Genomic DNA, 17,773 nt, shown 5'->3' with positions numbered 1-17,773 from the left:
CTCGACAATTGCAAATCGGCGCTCGCGTAATGGCAGTGAATAAAAGCTCGTGGACTTTTCCCACTCGTCCCCTTTGCGCTTCGATAATCCGACCGGACGCAGAATTCGTTCTTTTCTCGACTTGAGCTGAATCGACGCCCAGGCTCATCGGAAGTGGGCTGAGGGTCCTACTTGGTCTTCAACATCCGCCCACTGCACAGGGCAGTTCAGGACATAATGTCGTCCCCGAAATTGGATGTCCGCCACATCCAAGATATGAGCAAGGCGTCAGCATTAGAGCCTCATTGGGGATACTACGATCGCGCTCTTCCTTGTACCAGCGATCCAGGATCATGCGAGTATCTCGACCAGGTATACGCATCCCATGACCTGGGAATGCTATACTCAGGCATATTGTGGTGCCTCATCGGCACAATTCTACTCCTCTGGGTCGTCCTGAACCAGTTCAATGTGCCAACGATATCACCGACACTAGCAGCACCAGAACTAGCCGGGCTATACAAGGTGCGCCGCTCTATTGCCTCATTCGCCCGGAAATATCTCCTGCCAGATGCGGCTCGCCTGATTTTCGGCCGCACAACACGCCTTCAAGTGCTCACTCTCGCTCTGTTGGCTGGCTACCTCCTCATCTTCAGCTTTGTCGGCATTCTCTACAACACGTGGGTCACACCTGTGTCAGACATGCCCGGTGTATATAATACCCGCAACAGCATCGGGCCGTGGTCAGACCGCATCGGGACCCTGGCCTACGCCCTCACCCCGCTCTCCGTGCTACTGAGCAGTCGAGAGTCTTTCCTCTCCCTCATCACTGGCCTGCCATACCAGAGCTTCAACTTCCTCCATCGCTGGTTGGGCTACATCATCTTCGTGCAAAGCTCCCTGCACACAATCACCTGGTGCGTTGTTGAGCTGAGAATGTACCAGCCACAGCCCACCGTCGGACTCGAGTGGGTGACTCAGACATACATCGTCTGGGGCATCGTCGCCATGATCCTTCTACTCCTCCTAGTCGTGCTGAGCACACCATGGGGAATTAGACTCACCGGCTACGAGACCTTCCGTAAACTGCACTACATCCTCGCCATGGTCTACATCGGCGCCTGCTGGGCCCACTGGAAACAGCTCAAATGCTTCATGTGGCCCTCGCTGATCTTCTGGTTCCTCGACCGCGGAGCTCGCCTCGTTCGCACAGCCCTACTACACTACCACCCCGACCACTCCGGTACTCTCGGTCTGGGCTTCAAACCCGCCGACGCGACCATCACCCGCTTCCCGGACACCGAACACGGAGACGTCATCCGCCTCGACCTGCACAACAACCAGGACCCCTGGTCCATCGGCCAACACTACTACCTCTCCTTCACGAAATGCAGCATCTGGCAATCCCACCCCTTCACACCACTCAACGTCCCCACCGTGTCAAAAGGCACAGTCCAACACTCCTACATCCTCCGCGCGAAAGGCGGCGAGACAAAAAAGGTCGCCGACCTCGCCGCCACCGGCACACCCACAACACCCGTCATCCTGACCGGCGCATATGGCGAGTCCATCACCAGTCACTTGACACCAAGCACCAATATAATCTGCGTGGCCGGCGGGACCGGCATCACCTACGTTCTTCCCGTTCTGCTAAATCTTGCCCGCCAGCAACCCTCACCAGAGCGCAAGGTCGAGCTCATCTGGGCGGTCCGCCACACGGCGAACACGGAGTGGGTTGCGGCAGAGCTGGATCTCTTGCAGAAAGCGCGGAAGACATTGAATCTCGAGATTCGCATTTTCGCTACCCGGGACGCGGGGAGCAAGACGCCTTCGGAGAACTCGGATTCTGAAAACTGTAATCTGGAGGTCCCGAAGATTGCGGAGAAGGTCGTGCAGGTCTCGCCTTCGAAGTCGGTTTCTGCGTGCTGTGGATGTGATAAGCCCGCCGCTGTGGAGCGTCTCGGTGGCGGTTCGGACGATGTCAATAGACACCCTGATCTTCCGCGGTTGGTTGGTGATTTCTTGGCTGAGACGGTGCGCGGCCCGACTAGTGTCTTTGCTAGTGGGCCTGGTGGTATGATTAGTGACCTGCGGGACATCGTTGCTTCTTGTAATTCTGGTGGCAAGGTCTGGAAGGGGCAGGAGAGGTTTGATGTTAGTCTTATCTGTGATGATCGGTTGGAGTGGTGAATGGGGTTGTATATTGCCCAGGTAGCTGTATTACGAGTATATAAGCATCAGCAGTTATGGTTTCAATGTACATATTTATCACGAATCCTATGGATCATATCTCTCAACAGAGGGAACATCGGAGTGCAGAATAATATAGTAGGTTCTGTCAGCAAACTATAAGGCTTTCGCTTCTGATTTCTTGAATGTACATTGAAGGATGGAGTTGGTCCGGTGTCTAGGAGAATCATGAGCAGGCAAAACCACAAACATTCCATGCAATGCAAAACTGCACGGTCTCTTGGAGGCTTTGAAGTATACTATGTCTTAGGTATTTAAGCCAATAATCCCTAATAGAGAAACAGAAGGCTACATAGGAAGAATGATAGCTCAAAAGAACTGTATTGGACTCTGGAGAGGAAAGGAAAAAGAGAGAGGAAGTCACTAGAAGCCCTAGGTCCGGGCTGTCACGATTTGTATCTCTTTCATCTCATTATGACGAGAGCTGAGTGGGTGTTTCCGTTGCTGTAATACCCTGCAAGTAGCTGCTGGGCTTCTTCGCCTCGCTGGTTTGCACAAAGCCATCGGGGACTTTCCAGGCAAGGACATATACCCCGTGCCAAAGGTCGTCCATGTCGCGGGTAGTATTTCAAAAGTGGGTTCTAGACTCCGGGAATAAAGTAAATATTTGTGATGGTATAAATCATTGTACCCATTCCTGCCGATTCTAACAATACCCAAACAAACAACAAACGACTCTACTTTGCCTGACCGTTGGCAATAGCGCCTTTCTCAAGTCCACGGCTAGCCGCAAGCATCCCATTGCGATCAATGAACGACCGCGCTCGAATATAAGGGTCCAATTTCCAATAGTTCACGCGGAACTCATCAATAACAGCATTCCGTCGCGATTTGAGGTCTTCCACTTTCGACACCTCTTCCTTCCCATCAGACTGCGAGCTGGCAGAGATCCACGCTGCTGTGGCACCGATCATCCGGATGCCGATCATCATGCGGTCGTACATGATGGAGTCGCGCGTTGTTGTGTCTTTCATCACCGCGTTCTCATCTTCCACGGGCTCGTCGTATTTATAGGTCCAGTTTTCGTCGCCGGAGAATTCTTTGGGGATCTTATGGCGTGGAATAAACTTGTCCAGGTCGGCGACTGACTTTGTGAAATGCACTTTCGATGCGACGACGGGGTCCATCCAGCCGTGGATGAGTTTCCAGATTCCTGATTGGTGAAAGTGATGTCGTCAGTACACTGAAATGAAATACGAGGATTCCTTAGGAATGACTTACCGGAGAAAATCCACGGTGCGTTATGGATAAGCAGTTGCCCTAGAGACTCGGGATAGTTTGCTTCGAAGCATTTGAGGATGAACTTGACTGGAGGGTATTCCTGTTGCAAAGATTAATGTGAGACCGGGCATGTCATCTAGCCGCACTATGGGGCCCTACCATGTTGGATAACCCGAATCCCGTCAGATCGAAGACAATTGTCTGTGACTATGTCAGCGTGGGTCAATATCTCAACATTCGCTCGAACATACACCCGTTTCAACCGGAGGAGTCACGATAAGTCGCACTGCCTCAATAACATGAACGATATACCGCTCGAGAGCTTCCTCACTCTGAGCACCTGGCTTGTGGATCTTCACCCTAACATAGATAACGGGCCGACCGTCCCTGTCAAAGCCATGGAGGAAGCTCTTGCCCATTTTGAGTTGATTGATAAAGTCGGCACCTGCCTTCTTCTCCTTCGAAGGAGCCTTGGCACTACGGGATTGCTCCAGAGCATATTCCTCTCCCCGGGGCAGGATCTCTTCATCGACCTCCACTTCCTTTCTCCACAGAATGTTCGACGCCATCATCGAGAATGCCTTTCCGACATCCCATTTCCGGGCGCGCAAGAACCGGAGCAATAAGCTATCTGGATGTTCCTGCTTGATCATCTTCAAGATCGCAAAGCACATTTCCTGAGGCGTCATATTAGAGAGGATATCCTCCATGGACTTGATCTCTGCATCTTGCACGCCGAGCTCGCGGAGCTGCGCGAAAAGGGAAGAAAAGTGTGCGGGGGTGACCTTTCGGTTGGCCATTTCCGAAATGATAGTATCTTTGGCATGTTCATCCATGAGCGCGTCCACCTTGTCGAGCGATCTCTGCTCGATATTGTCGGAGTGATTTTCTCCATTGGTGTGTCCGTCCGTTGTGCCATTGGTTTCTCCGTTGATGTTCCCATTTGATTCCGCCGGTGCGGTCCCGTTCGTTGTCTGCTTATCGGTGTCTTCGCCCTTCAACGCGCTAATAATAGCCTCCACCGTCGGCTCATTGATCTTATCCAGCGCAGCGAACAGCTTACTGGGGGAGCCCTTTGGAATGGGGACCTCATAAACAGCAGACAATACAGTCGCAACGGAGGTCAAGATGATGATCCAGAATTCGATTACCTTTGCTTCCTGGTCAGGAGTAAGGTGGCCGAGGTGCCCGGCCGTCAGGTCAGGAGTAGGGGCCATGGTGTGAATCGTGGGTATAGTGCAGAGTTGACTGGAGGAAAACAAGTCACATTTTAGTTTGCAAGCCCACTGCTGATGGGGTCTTGTTCAATTCATTCACTTGCTGACGGGCCCACATGAACACGATGGCTGCCTCGGCCACCCCCGGATTCACAGGCGGATTCAAAATTGGAACCTCGGTGTTTGAAATCGGCCGATCAGTTTATTGAAACATGATGATACCTTGACCTTTTTGTGGGGATCTTGAAACAGGCCTCAATAAATGGGCGTGAACGGACCTTGTGAGGGGGCGGGGGGAGGGGATGACGATCCCCCATATTGCGGAGAAGATCGTCGCTCTGGAGGGATTTGATTGCTCTCAATTTTGAGGTTCGAATACGCACAGTCGCGAGATTTTAGCGGACGACTCTATTTTTACCATATTTGCGTATGGCTTTAATCCGAACTAGGTATTCAGGATGTCAGAAGTGTAGATGACACTCCAATGCTTGGCTGTACCAAAGGCACTTATTTCCTCAACTCCCTCGGGTATTCCCAGTTCCCATCGAGAAGACCCATAACGTCTTCTACTAATAGTATAATGTATAAATTTGCCGGAAGACTACCTAGGTAGAGAACACAAACCACCTGGTCAGCACGTTTGCTACGAAATTTCTCTCCCTGCCATCTCTACAATGCCCTACGAAGTAGCCTAGGCAACCTCCAATGATCCACTTAGAAGGCGCAAAGTCAAAGTTCCCCGGAAATTAGTCTGCTGCTCCTCATCTTTGAGTTCTCGCTGAAATTGCCGTTGACATTCCCGAGGTCCAGCGTAACGTGACTGCCGTCCTCGTGACCTCTTTGCCCGATCTTTTGCTATATTTTCTCTACCGTCTTTAACATAAAGCCAAGCCAAGTTCTATGATATCACAGCACCCACAAACGCCCCCCAAAAGAACAATTGTCACCAACGAGCGACAGAGGCCAAGGAAAGTCTTCCCAGAGCTAAGTTCCCCCTACAACCTCCGCTCGTGGGTATGATACCCCCTCCCCTGTGGTAAGCAACCTCGAGTCTCTGGAGGGATAGGTTGGAGGATTGAAAAGATGAGCAAGGGGTACCCAGTTGTTCACAATCACCAAAAGGCACAAGTGCAGCAACGGCGGCCAAGCGATTGTAGTAAGCAGTTTGGAAATTGTCGATCCGTCGGAGATAGCCGCCCATACCGCAGAGAGTATAGCCCCAACAGTCCCAATAAAAAGACAAATGTTGAACAACGCACCACTTTGCAGGGTATATCTGTATGTCTTTGGGAACGACGAAATGGACGTGGTATTTTCACTCGAGTTGGCGGTGCTTCCGGTAACAAAGGATCCCTTTGGCTTGCTTCCGAATAGATGAAATCGTACAATGGCATACAAATGTGCTGTTAACACAACAGGTTAGGATCAAACCTCAGGGCCACCGAACATGTAGAAACTTTTAAGCTTACCAGTAGCAAGACAACTATTCTCTGCATGAGCAAAAGGCACAAATGGAACACCCGCATGTACACTCCGAGCCCAATCATATGCCCATGTAGCTGCAACATGCACGGTAGCCAGAACAACCTGAGCCTTGACCTCCAACGCCGACCCAGCAGGAATAAACCCACCATCAGAGACAAGAAGAAAAGGCAAAGCAACAAAACCAACCGAATAGCTCACCAGTCCCGCCATAATAGACAATCCCCCAAGAGCAATATCCCAACGCAGATGCTCTGGAATCGCCTTATTGACAGAAGGAAACAAAACCGAAATCTGCTGAGAGTGCCCGATATGCCACCGATTCCGCTGTTTAAGATGCCCCGCAAGCGAAGTAGGAACGAGCCCAAACTGCAAAACCTCCTGTACCTGCATCGTGCGCATCCCCAACCCTCGCAGAATCAACGACAGCTGCCAATCCTCCGAGAAAGAATAGGTCGGGTATCCGCCCGCGTCGAGAATCGCATCCCGACGGAAGACAGCACCTGATCCCGCGTCTAGTGCATGACCGAGAAGATCAAGTTCGGCGTTCTCGCACGTGTAGAAGTAAGCGCGCGACTGCGAGAGGGGATCGCCGCGGGGCAGATTATAGAAATACTGTCGCGTGGTGAGTAATGCGGCCTTCGAGTCTGCGAGTAGATGTGGCAGCGTTGCGCGTAGAAATTCCGGCATGAGGATGGAGTCTGCGTCGACGACTGTGCAGAACTCCGGTGGATCGTCGGTTTGGAGGGAGAATAGGGCGTAGTTGAGGTTGTCTGCTTTGGCGAATGATTTTCCGGATTGCTTGCCGCGGGTGTGGTAGGATAGGTGTGGCCATTTGGTGGTGAGTTTTGCGATTGCGTCGTGTAAGTCTTTTGAGGCTCCGTCGTCTAGAAGTCGGACTCGGAAGTCGGAGGTTGGGTAGTCTAGGCAACATGCTGCCCGGACTGTGTCGAGGATAATTTCGATTGGCTCTCCGCAGCATGTTACTAGCACGTCAACTCTGGGCAGGTGTTTATCGCTGCGTAATCTCTTGCGGGGGGTTTGGTGTGGTGACTTTGCTGTTGCGGCTAGGGACAAGCGTTGGTGGTTCAGGGACAGGTCTAACTGGGTCAGCGGTCGTTGGGTGCTCTTTATTGGGAGGTAACTTGCGAGCAAATAGCCCCTCAACTCCAAGCATTATCCACATTTTCCATGTTTGCTCCGGCGTCGTGAAGGTGAAAAACAGCCGCGCTGCAAAGTAGATGTAGGTGGTCCATATTGCTGCTTGCGCTATATTGTGGAGATATTTCCGATACTTCTGTGCAGACAGAGCGCGATCATCAGGGGAAAGCTCCTCGATGTCATAGACATTGTCAGGAAACATTAAAGCGAACTTGATGCTGTTGAGTTGTGTGATTATGGTTCTGTTGCATATTATATCGATGGTTTTATTTTTGCGCTCTTTGACTTTTCAGCGATTCTCTCTTGGCTTTTTAAAAGAAAGGTTTTCCCAGAATTAAGGGGTACTGTATTCCTATCTACAGGTCCCGTTTGCTTCTAGAACGTACTGTGTCTATTTATACTATCCTGAGGACTATTGACTATTACTGCCGAGAGCCAATCAGCATCGTGGCTTCATCCATGCCCAGGTGGATACGTTCAACGTTGAAATGAGTATGTAAGCGGGTTCCGGCACTTTCTTTTCGATTAAGCTGATTTCCCGATATGGATTGTGAGAGCGCAGAAGCCTAATTGGCCATGAGTCTTAAATCGGGCTACATACTCGACGTCTGATTGGATCCTTGTTAGAGGGGGCTATAGAGAGTTCCCTTGCAATTCCCTCGATTTTCGATGTGGTGAGATGTTGTTTCTCAGTTGCTTCATCGTGGATCTAACTAAATTTAAATCAAAGCTGGCAAGAATAGCCTAGAGGCCGAAATTCCAATCCCTCTCCTTCAAACCTAATTGCCGAGCCGAAGATCAGAATTTCCTAACTACAACCTAAACGTCCAATATCTACGTCGAGAACCTGAATATTGAAACTCTAACATCATCATGAATGTTCTAAATGAATCAATGGAATCATACAACCCGCCCCGATCACAGCCAATACCGGTTCTTCTTCCTACTACAAGCGCCGGCATAGAGATATTTGAATAAACTCAACTCCGATTGAAGTTGCTCGATGTCCCTATATCACGGATCGTCTGATTAGGAAGCGATATAGTGATCATGTTGCCAGCTTTAAGAGTGGGCAAATCCCACAGGAGTAACTTGTTATACCTTGGAAGAATATCAACGCTCAAATGATATTGTACACACGTATCTCATTGTAAGTCATTCATATCCACGCTATCACTTGCATACTCAATGTTCCTAGGAGTAGAAATAAGCTTAAAACTGCAGAGTTTGGGTGCCGGAGACATTACATAATCACCCCTATATGCCGAGGATGGAAGATCCCGATGGCAAATCGGGCCTGTATTCAACCGGGTGGATCTCATTCGGCGACTTTTCACGATTTTTTATAGGAGAGCTTATCATTTTGCTGCCCTGACAAATGGAACCATATGGTTAAAACTGCGGGATATTGAATTCCGTGGATATTTCGTGATTTGTTCGCCTCCAGAATCAGATAGTAATTCATATCGAAAATTTTCGATGATAAATCAAACTTCCCCACTGGAGATCAGTATATAACTCGGTCCAACCCCTGTAAAATGGAATCATTCACACATATAATAATATACATACCTGAACACCATCAAAATGACCTGGCCTGACGTCTCCGTTAAGCCCGCCGAGGGCATCTCATACTTCACCCCTGCCCAGAGCCCCCCGGCAGGCACAGCTCGCGATCCTCAAACGAGCGGAAAGCCCATTCCCAAGCTATTCAAGCCTCTCACCGTCCGGGGAGTGACTTTCCAAAACCGCCTTGGTGTATGTAATTCCTCCCCAATATTGTGCATAAACACATAGCTAACAATAACCCTCCAGCTGGCTCCCATGTGCCAATACAGTGCCGAAGATGGCCACATGACCGCCTGGCACATGGCGCACTACGGCGCCATTGCCCAACGCGGACCTGGAAACATGATCATCGAAGCAACCGGTGTTGTCCCCGAAGGCCGCATCACTCCCGGCTGCCTAGGTCTCTGGAAGGACTCGCAGATCGCGCCTCTGAAGCAGGTCGTTGAGTTCGCGCACAGCCAGGGCCAGAAAATCGGTATCCAGCTCGCACACGCCGGCCGCAAGGCCTCCACCGTGGCCCCTTGGCTTGGCGGTGTTGTCGCCAACAACTCTGTCGGCGGCTGGACCGATAACGTCAAGGCTCCCAGCGCCATTCCCTTTGCTGAGGGCGACCCTACCCCCATCGCCATGACCCAGGACGATATCGCCGAGGTCAAGACCGCCTGGGTTGCTGCTGTTAAGCGTGCTATTGCCGCTGGCTGTGATTTCATCGAGATCCACAATGCTCACGGTTACCTCCTCTCGTCGTTCCTGAGCGCCTCTTCCAACAAGCGTACCGATAACTACGGTGGCAGCTTCGAGAACCGTATTCGTCTGTCTTTGGAGATTGCTCAGTTGACCCGCGACGCTGTCGGTGATAATGTGCCCGTCTTCCTCCGTGTCTCGGCTACCGACTGGCTCGAGAACAGCATGCCAGATGAGAAGGGCTGGAAGCTTGAGGACACTATTGAGTTCGCTCGTGCGCTTGCCGCGCAGGGCTGTGTCGACTTGATTGATATCAGTACTGGTGGTGTGCACGCTGCTCAGAAGGTTACCTCTGGCCCTGCTTTCCAGGTCCCTTACGCTGCTGCTGTCAAGAAGGCTGTTGGAGATAAGATGCTTGTTGCTGCTGTTGGTATGATCAACAACGGAAACTTGGGAGAGAAGATTCTGAACGAGGATGATCTTGATGTCATTCTGGTCGGTCGTGCCTTCCAGCGTGATACCGGTCTCGCTTGGCAGTTTGCGAAGGACTTGGATGTTGAGATTGCCATGGCGGGACAGATCCGCTGGGGTTTCACCAGCTTCCGCAATGCGTCCGAGTATATTCAGCCTAACTCTATGAAGGCTTCCATTTTTGATTAGATTTAGATACAGCCACTGTTGACCGGCATGTGGCTGGCTTGCCTCGCATTATATAGACTTCTTGTTTAGACGATGAGAACAACGACAATCGATATGCCGTTTCTGCTTGAGACTGGTGATTGACTTCAGCCCCCTCCATAGCTATTCCTAGTTCAGATGAATATATCCTGTTTATATATCAGTGTCAATTGCCATTGCAGTGTTGATGGCAGCTTCGGGTTTTCTTTGGGGGGTTGGCCACGCCCAATGAAGCAGAAGTGCTTGTCCCAATAGAGTTCGCACAAACCGTGTGTCCAATCCTGAAGGTCCACCTACGTAAGTAACAAACAAACAAATCAAAATCAAAATAAAGGGAACAGACCTACCTGTAACTGTGTCAGGCCCCTATTGCTCAGTCCAACATAAGACGGAAGGCTATTGTGAAAAAATCATTGAAATGGACATTTGATTGAATTCTAACTAACCTAAAAACGAACTAACTGTGCTTGGTTTTTCAAGTTGGAAACATGGCAGTGTGTTCTGTTCACTGAGACCAGATGACATTCGGAGCTCCAGTTGTATGACCCCTTCAGCGTACATCGAAAACCAGTTATATGGTTCTCAACGGACGCTGAAGAGGCCATAAAACTACAGATCTGAATAACCACTGGGGTCATCACCGAAGTGAGGCGGTACGTGATCCACCGTCCAGACAGCAGCCATGGCCTCAACAAAAAAAATCCCCTAGAATGACTGGGTATAAAAGAAAAAGAAAAAGACGTGGCATAACTACCTCACTGAACACTCGCCCGAAGGTAGAGCTGTCCCTCAAAGGGAGGTCCAGTTCAGCAGATCTGACACGTACCCGCGCTTTCAGCAAAGGGTTGCGACCCGCAATGCATCAGCCTAGTGCTAGGGTTTCTCACTCGGTTCCTAAGGCGTTGGGCTAGGATCCAAGCCCAGACAAGTCCCAGGGTTTCACTCGAAGTACTCGCAGGTGAAAACCTTAACTCTCACCATGCTCGCTTATGCAGCGGAAGCACATTTATGAAGTTTCGCAAGCGGTTCCATAAGGGGCCGATTGCGGCTAATCCTCTGGTATCTCGACGTTGCTACTCCAACAAAGCGAAAGAAAGGTTGTCGTTGCTTCAACTTGGGATGGGATGGTTCGGCACAAAGAACATCCTCAACAGATGTCGGCAAATTTGAACCAGGACATGGCCTGGCCTCTGCATGCCTTTGGTGGACGAACCACGGTGCTGGGTGAAGGAAAGAGGGAGGAGGGGATTCCAATCGGAGGACATTTATATCCGGGCGCGTTTGTGGATTACCTAACCATTGCCCCACTCCAGCCTGACGCGTCCAACCTGACTTTTAAGGCTTTCTTTCCCTTCTGTCCTGTCACATTCAACATTTTGATGCTTCCAATGTTTTTCTGTGCCGTTCTTTAGTCGTACCTCTTCAACCCTTAAGTAGTAGACTTCTGACCTCAGGCTCCACAAAAATATCGAATCACAGATGGATGGTTCACCAGGCCTTGGACTGCATGTTAAGAATTTGAAGTCGTACCACGGAGTCTGGAGTAATACAAAAGGATCTATCTTGTAGGTAGCTAGGTAGGTAATTGAGTTTATATATTATGATTTCTTTTTTTATCTTTTTTTCTGCCCTAGGTCTCTTAGATTGTTAAGGACACATGCCATCAACTCAGATCTGCAGTTTATACAACATAGCTCCTTTCAGAACAATCCTTAGGGTTTCGGTGTCCGGAAGGGACCATAGCACCACAGCTCGGCGGGGATTTGCAAATTGTCCTGACTTTAGCGGACCCCTGGCGCTAGAGGTCAATAATGTTAGCGAACTGTTTCACCTTCAAACGAGGAACGATTGCTCCAACGGAAAATCACCTTGTTCACAGAGCTCAGTCTCTAACGATCTGAGCTGCTCACGGCAAAACTTCCTTCCCCATCCAATCCCAGCACCTCCCCCTCCCACCTGTAGCCTCCGGTGACAAACCAACAAGCATCTCCAACAGCTTGTCGGCCGCATCACCCGGTTCCAGCATTTCCCTCGTTGCCCAATACTCCCTGGTAAAATCCGTGTACACAGTCCCAGGATGCAGCGCTACCGCAATTGCCCTCTGCGCACTCTTCGCACGCAAATGTAAATCGAAAGTCTTAGCCAATTGGAATACGGCTGCCTTGCTTGCACGGTAGGAATACCATCCGCCCAAGGCATTGTCGGATATTGAGCCGACTCGAGCGGCCATTATCGCGTAGATGGCATGTGAGGGCAGCCTCAGCTGCCGTGGGGGGTTGGTTGCAGGGCTGGACTGTGTCTTCGGGAAATCTGGTGAGGATTTCAATGGGATGAATTGGGAGAGGTGCTTCATCAGCAGCAACGGGCCGAGAGAGTTGACTTTGAAGCTGTCCAGCGCATTGGCAGCATCGATTTTACTGGGTGATTTCTCGGCATGCAAAATACCAGGGATTGTAAATCCTAGCCTGAGTGATGTATTGGGATATTTCTGGCGGATTGTGTCTACCATTGCTGATATCGTGGACTCATCTAGGGAGTCATTTAGCCTTGTAATGTCGGAAAGGATGTATTTCCAGGAATTGAGTTGCTTCTTTTACCAGTTACATCAACTTGGAGGATACGCAGTCGCTCCTCTGCATCTTTGGGCATACCCTCGCTTGACAGCAACCGCTGTTGTAGTTCATCGCAGTTCTTGCGGGCCGTTGCAATCACAGGAAGCTCCGTTCGAGTTAGAAGCTGTTGTGCAAAGGCGAACCCCAATCCTCGCGAGGCAGGGGGTTACTAAGGCAAACCCATGAGCTGCTGGTAACATGATGCATTTGCTGAATTAGTAGATATTTATTTTTCATGTAGTAAGACATGGTGGAAGACTATTGCAACGTGGAGTTGTTCGGCTTTCGTATGACGTCACAAAGCATTCCATTTAAGCTCCGATCTGATCTCCCGGGCTTCTCCACATCCTAAGGTTACTTCAAGGCAATTTGGAACAGTAGGCGACCTGTCTACACTCAAAACTTATGAGGTCCTTGTTGTAGGTTGACTTTTTAGCTCCCAACGCCCTCAAAGACAACCAATCTATCTCAAGTCTTTCCCTCCAGACCAATAAAGAAGTCCCTGCCAAACTCGTCACTGCTATCATTAAAGCGAAGCTTCTTGTTGATTTTCTCGATCTTCTTCATGTCTTCCGGACTCAGCTTGAAGTCCCCTGCCAAATTGGCTCTGATCCTCATGGGTGTTTTAGACTTCGGTAGCACCGAGTGGCCCTGAGTGACTCCCCAAGCTGCCAAATCACACTGCAGTCAGCATCATACAAGCTAAACTCAGGCAGACCCCACTTACCAAGAACGACCTGAGCGGGAGTTTTGTTATACTGCTCGCCTATCTCCGCCAACACAGGCTCCCCGAGCAGCTTCACCTGTCCGCTCTTCTCACCGTATAGAGCGTTCTGATTTCCGAAAGGCGAGTAGTGCTCGACATGTATGCCATTGTTACGATGCCATTCCGTAAAATCGTGCTGCTGCAGCCAAGGATGACATTCCATCTGGTGCATAGCAGGAACGATGGAAGTATTCTTGAGCAGGTGCTCCATCTCAGTCTTGTTGAAGTTCGAGACACCGATCGCCCTGACCTTGCCGGTTTTCAGAAGCTGTTCCATTGCTCTGTACGTCTGCCTTGGTGTCAGCACGCTTCAATTCATAGGTCAAGGGATGAAAACATACGTCGACGATGTCGATATTCTCCTGGACGAACTTCCCATTTTCCTTCGGAAAGAGGTCATCGCCTCTTTTCCAGGCCACAGGCCAGTGAATCAGGAACATATCAACGTAGTCCGATCCCAGATTGTCCAGGGATTCCTGCAGAGCAGGTGCCACATCGTCCGGGTGATGCTTGTTGTTCCATAGCTTAGTTGTGATGAAGATTTCTTCGCGTGGGACGCCACTTTTCCTGACACCATTGCCGACAGCCGTCTCGGTCCCGTAACTAGTATACATACAGTCAGTATGGTGCGCTGAACTCGTCACTCGCCTCGGTCAGGAAGCAAGGCTACTCACACGCGCGCAGTGTCTACGTGACGGTATCCTGCCTTGAGCGCCTCCGCTACGGCGTCTTCCTGTTCACTCGGATCCTGCCAGGTGCCGAAGCCAATGGCTGGGATCTCCGCTCCGGTGTTCAACTTGAATGTTGTTGTGGACATCGTAATTGATGGATTGATTGGTTTCAAGATTGATTCAACAGCGCGTGTCCAGCTCTAGTTCAGACCGACTTAAAGCACATCGAAAGACCGATTATCAATGACACGTCAAACTGACATATGTGGCCCGGGATCCCAGGTTGATGACGTGAAAGTGACATGTTTGGAATTGCATTGATGAGTGCATGATACGAAGTCGAGGAGTATGGAACTTCTTCAGTTAGCGAGCTTGGGCCTTTTTTTCAACCAGCAGTTTGTTTTTCTCTGTCTATGACGATGAGCTGCCGCGGATTTGGGTGTGCTTACACTATGGCCGTGGGTGCTGGTCAGCTTTGTTTGATTACAGGCCTTCCACTAACTCCAGGGACAAGCTCAACATCAACAGGCTTCACCGTTGACGACAAGAATCATGCTGGCGGTCATCTCGTGTTTGTGACGACGCCGCCAGGTCTTGCCATCGAACATGTTTCACCACCAACTCCACGCTACAATAGTGAAGCACGTTAGGGCGATGTTTGCCGGGAACCCTTCGCCGACCGCCTAACACTTGCATACTGAGGATTTCCGCGCAATTGGCCCTGTTTTTTGGATGTTGACATCATGAGCTTCTCCTGAGGTCTTCCAAGGTTGGCCCAGCAGTTCGCTATGGTTGCTGAGTCCAAGCTCGTCAGCTTCTCGCAGGCAGTCATTGTGTCAGTCTGTCGATACCTGGTTTGGCAATACAACCCACTGCACTAGCACGATGAAGCTTGGAAGGCACTAGCTGGAAACACTGCCAAGCAGACCAGGTCATCTCCACCGTCGCAGTAGTATGTATTGCTACATTTCGTATCTCATATCTCCAACGGTCCCGTTTTATCTGTGAGACTAGTCATTCCAAATGCAAATACAGTTCCCTTCGTCATACCCACTTCAACTCTCGGCCCAGGTATTTCGCCGATGTTTGATGCCAAGACAAACAGCGCCAAAGGTCTCACGCGTCTACCGTAGTTTACCGCTTTAGTTTATATAGCGAGCTCCACCCGCAGATTTTTTTCTTTCCTTCTGTATCGCTTGGGATTCTCCAGCTCTCACTTTGTTTTTATTTTTTTTTTCTTCCCAGCTTGGACTGTGTCTAATGATGGCACACACTCCAGCTGTGCTCAATGCCTGAGATTGATCCCAGCGCTGCGAGTAATGCTCAGTTTAATTTTTTTCCAAAGGTAAGGAAAAACTTTTTTCTTTCTCAACCCCAAACCCCCGGGGATGATTATATTATAGACATGCAAAGGCATTCCTCAAGCAGAAGATCCATGTTGAATCTGTCATTCTTTTAAGTTTCAGCCTTGTCTGACCCATCACAACAACATTATTACTTTTACAAGCCATTCATTGAGTGATCTTTGACTAACAATCTCTCGCTCAGGTAAATCACACTTGAATTCAATCCCATCCCTCCATCGCGGCTGTTGCCTAGCATGAAGAAATCTTGAACGAACGGGCGGACATAACGTACCCATCTCCCTGCATCCAACAAAACCAGAGCGTACAAACTCTGTGGGTGTATGGGAAGTGGATTACTTGTTGAGAATTCGTCACCTGAACCATTGCCCTTGTCACGATTATTTCATGTCGCATCGACAAGTTGAGACCAGCATTTCTAACAGAAATTCTAGGTAACTCATCACTCGTCTCTTTTCCCTTCCTCAACATGGTCATACCTATCATGATGAATGTGTTATTCACACTGTTGGACTTGGACCTTGTGTCCGGGAATGAACATTTATACAAAAATCTGATTTAATGAGGTATGTGTCTGCTATCGATCGGATAAACGCGTATTTCATGCTGACTGACTTGAAGCCTGACTTAGTTGCCATGTCTTGATTTCGCTTTTGACTCATGCTTTTTGCTTGAATGCCATCGCTGACTCGACATAAGTGAACAAATAGGAATACCCATAGGTAGACCATTTGACTCGTTGACCGTGAGTTTACTCTGCTTCTACTCCCTTTTTTGTTGCATGATGAACCCCAATATATGCTGTTCTATCTCTGAACTATCATGTCGATAAAATATTTTCACCTTGGAGAACTGATATTTTCCTTGACTACCATTATTTCACTCACTTTGTGATATGATCAATTGCTAATATGCATTACAGGAGCCATTGGTCGTCTTATAATAGCTTAATTATCAAATAATATCTTTTTCAGAAGACTTTGCAATTCGTATCTTCGGGCTTCTCCTTTGGTCTCTCATGGACATTTTGTAAATCTTTTCCTAGACGCCATTTCCCCATTTCTAATTCCTCTACCACCTCGCTCATGCTCATTACCATCGCCCTACTCGAAAAACAAACCGTGCTTCTTGTGCCATCCCTCGAGACTCTCCTCCCCATACACCTCGTGCACATTCTTCTTTCCCTCCGGCCATCGCGCCCACGCCGGCTTCGATCCATCCATGATGCACACCATCTCGTCTGGCACTGGCAACTCTGTATCGATTGCAGAAGCAAACGGATGAATCAATTCAGGCCAATGGTGGTCCCAAAGCCACAGCATGGTACTGCAGTTCGAGCAGAAGTTCCGCTCGGAGGAGCAACGCTGCTCATCCGGTGTGCCGCGGTCCTTTACGGCAGAGTATTTCCTAACCATGATGTTAGTATATGTGGGTAACAGTTATAATTTTTCTCGTTCCGGTGTATGAAGTGACAGTTTCCCGGTGGATCCTGTGCTCAAAAGTGAAAGTGAGTGGGTATGGACGGGTCGTACTTGATCAGATCTTTGCCCTTGATTATATTCAGGCTATTGGCGATGCCTCCTAGGTTCACAGCGCCAAGATATCCGCCTACCTTGCGGCAGATGCTGCAAGCACATAGCTGGTAGGGAACTGGCGTTTGGGACTGAAGAGTAAATTCAACGCCGCCGCATTGGCAGCTTCCTTCGAGGTCCCTATAGGCCCGATTAATATCATGTCTGTGTGGGGACTGCAGGATGGTGCTAGTGAAACTCGACGTACATAGGCATGGTTTGGTTGATGTATTTGTTTGATAGCCAGTGGCCAGTAGAAGTATAATTAAGGTGATGTAGATGGGTTCGTAGAAAGTTGGATATATCCAGAGTCAAGAGGCGCTGCTCGACGTTATATATACTTCCACCACTGAGAAGGAGGATTTAACAACAAAACTAGCAAAACGAGCAAACCGCACAGGCCTCATATGATTAAAGGATGTATCCAACCCCATCAACCTATTTTCCATTAACAAACCTATATCCGAATGCTCGACGCCTATTCCCTTGACGCCAGACTGATCTCATGCATCATCGACCGTACCCCGCAGCTGTGATTGGCTGAAAGT

General features: G+C 49.5%; 8 protein-coding genes across 8 annotated transcripts; 2 read left to right on the top strand and 6 right to left on the bottom strand.

The window, feature by feature from the left end:
* Positions 1–216: 216 nt before the first annotated feature.
* Positions 217–2,169, top strand: N7525_011300 (ferric reductase family protein; the record flags this gene model as incomplete). Its single annotated transcript, XM_002560929.2, has 1 exon — positions 217–2,169. One exon carries the CDS (start codon positions 217–219, stop codon positions 2,167–2,169), a length of 1,953 nt encoding a protein of 650 aa, XP_002560975.1.
* A 737-nt stretch (positions 2,170–2,906) lies between these two features.
* N7525_011299 (CRAL-TRIO domain-containing protein) lies at positions 2,907–4,667 on the bottom strand (the record flags this gene model as incomplete). Its single annotated transcript, XM_002560928.1, has 4 exons — positions 2,907–3,382; positions 3,451–3,550; positions 3,610–3,651; positions 3,702–4,667. The coding sequence occupies 4 exons, from the start codon at positions 4,665–4,667 to the stop codon at positions 2,907–2,909; spliced, it is 1,584 nt and encodes a 527-aa protein (XP_002560974.1).
* Positions 4,668–6,092: 1,425 nt separating this feature from the next.
* N7525_011298 (glycosyltransferase family 2 protein) lies at positions 6,093–7,512 on the bottom strand (the record flags this gene model as incomplete). Its single annotated transcript, XM_061215433.1, has 2 exons — positions 6,093–7,249; positions 7,299–7,512. 2 exons carry the CDS (start codon positions 7,510–7,512, stop codon positions 6,093–6,095), a joined length of 1,371 nt encoding a protein of 456 aa, XP_061067945.1.
* Positions 7,513–8,897: 1,385 nt separating this feature from the next.
* N7525_011297 (NADH:flavin oxidoreductase/NADH oxidase) lies at positions 8,898–10,223 on the top strand (the record flags this gene model as incomplete). Its single annotated transcript, XM_002560926.1, has 2 exons — positions 8,898–9,068; positions 9,126–10,223. The coding sequence occupies 2 exons, from the start codon at positions 8,898–8,900 to the stop codon at positions 10,221–10,223; spliced, it is 1,269 nt and encodes a 422-aa protein (XP_002560972.1).
* A 1,924-nt stretch (positions 10,224–12,147) lies between these two features.
* N7525_011296 (uncharacterized protein) lies at positions 12,148–13,053 on the bottom strand (the record flags this gene model as incomplete). The annotated part of the gene is made up of 3 exons (XM_061215432.1): positions 12,148–12,770; positions 12,839–12,959; positions 13,024–13,053. The coding sequence occupies 3 exons, from the start codon at positions 13,051–13,053 to the stop codon at positions 12,148–12,150; spliced, it is 774 nt and encodes a 257-aa protein (XP_061067944.1).
* Positions 13,054–13,321: 268 nt separating this feature from the next.
* On the bottom strand, positions 13,322–14,436 carry N7525_011295 (aldo/keto reductase; the record flags this gene model as incomplete). The annotated part of the gene is made up of 4 exons (XM_002560924.2): positions 13,322–13,521; positions 13,581–13,908; positions 13,961–14,222; positions 14,294–14,436. The coding sequence occupies 4 exons, from the start codon at positions 14,434–14,436 to the stop codon at positions 13,322–13,324; spliced, it is 933 nt and encodes a 310-aa protein (XP_002560970.2).
* Positions 14,437–14,936: 500 nt separating this feature from the next.
* Positions 14,937–15,122, bottom strand: N7525_011294 (uncharacterized protein; the record flags this gene model as incomplete). Its single annotated transcript, XM_061215431.1, has 1 exon — positions 14,937–15,122. One exon carries the CDS (start codon positions 15,120–15,122, stop codon positions 14,937–14,939), a length of 186 nt encoding a protein of 61 aa, XP_061067943.1.
* A 1,635-nt stretch (positions 15,123–16,757) lies between these two features.
* Positions 16,758–17,441, bottom strand: N7525_011293 (GFA family protein; the record flags this gene model as incomplete). The annotated part of the gene is made up of 3 exons (XM_002560922.1): positions 16,758–17,061; positions 17,187–17,366; positions 17,434–17,441. The coding sequence occupies 3 exons, from the start codon at positions 17,439–17,441 to the stop codon at positions 16,758–16,760; spliced, it is 492 nt and encodes a 163-aa protein (XP_002560968.1).
* Between the last annotated feature and the right edge of the window lie 332 nt (positions 17,442–17,773).

Source organism: Penicillium rubens (assembly GCF_028828025.1).
Source record: "Penicillium rubens strain IBT 27055 chromosome Unknown utg000004l_segment0_segment0, whole genome shotgun sequence".
Taxonomy (NCBI): domain Eukaryota; kingdom Fungi; phylum Ascomycota; class Eurotiomycetes; order Eurotiales; family Aspergillaceae; genus Penicillium; species Penicillium rubens.
Note: the sequence above shows the minus strand (reverse complement) of the source record. Positions and strands in the feature narration are given on the sequence as shown.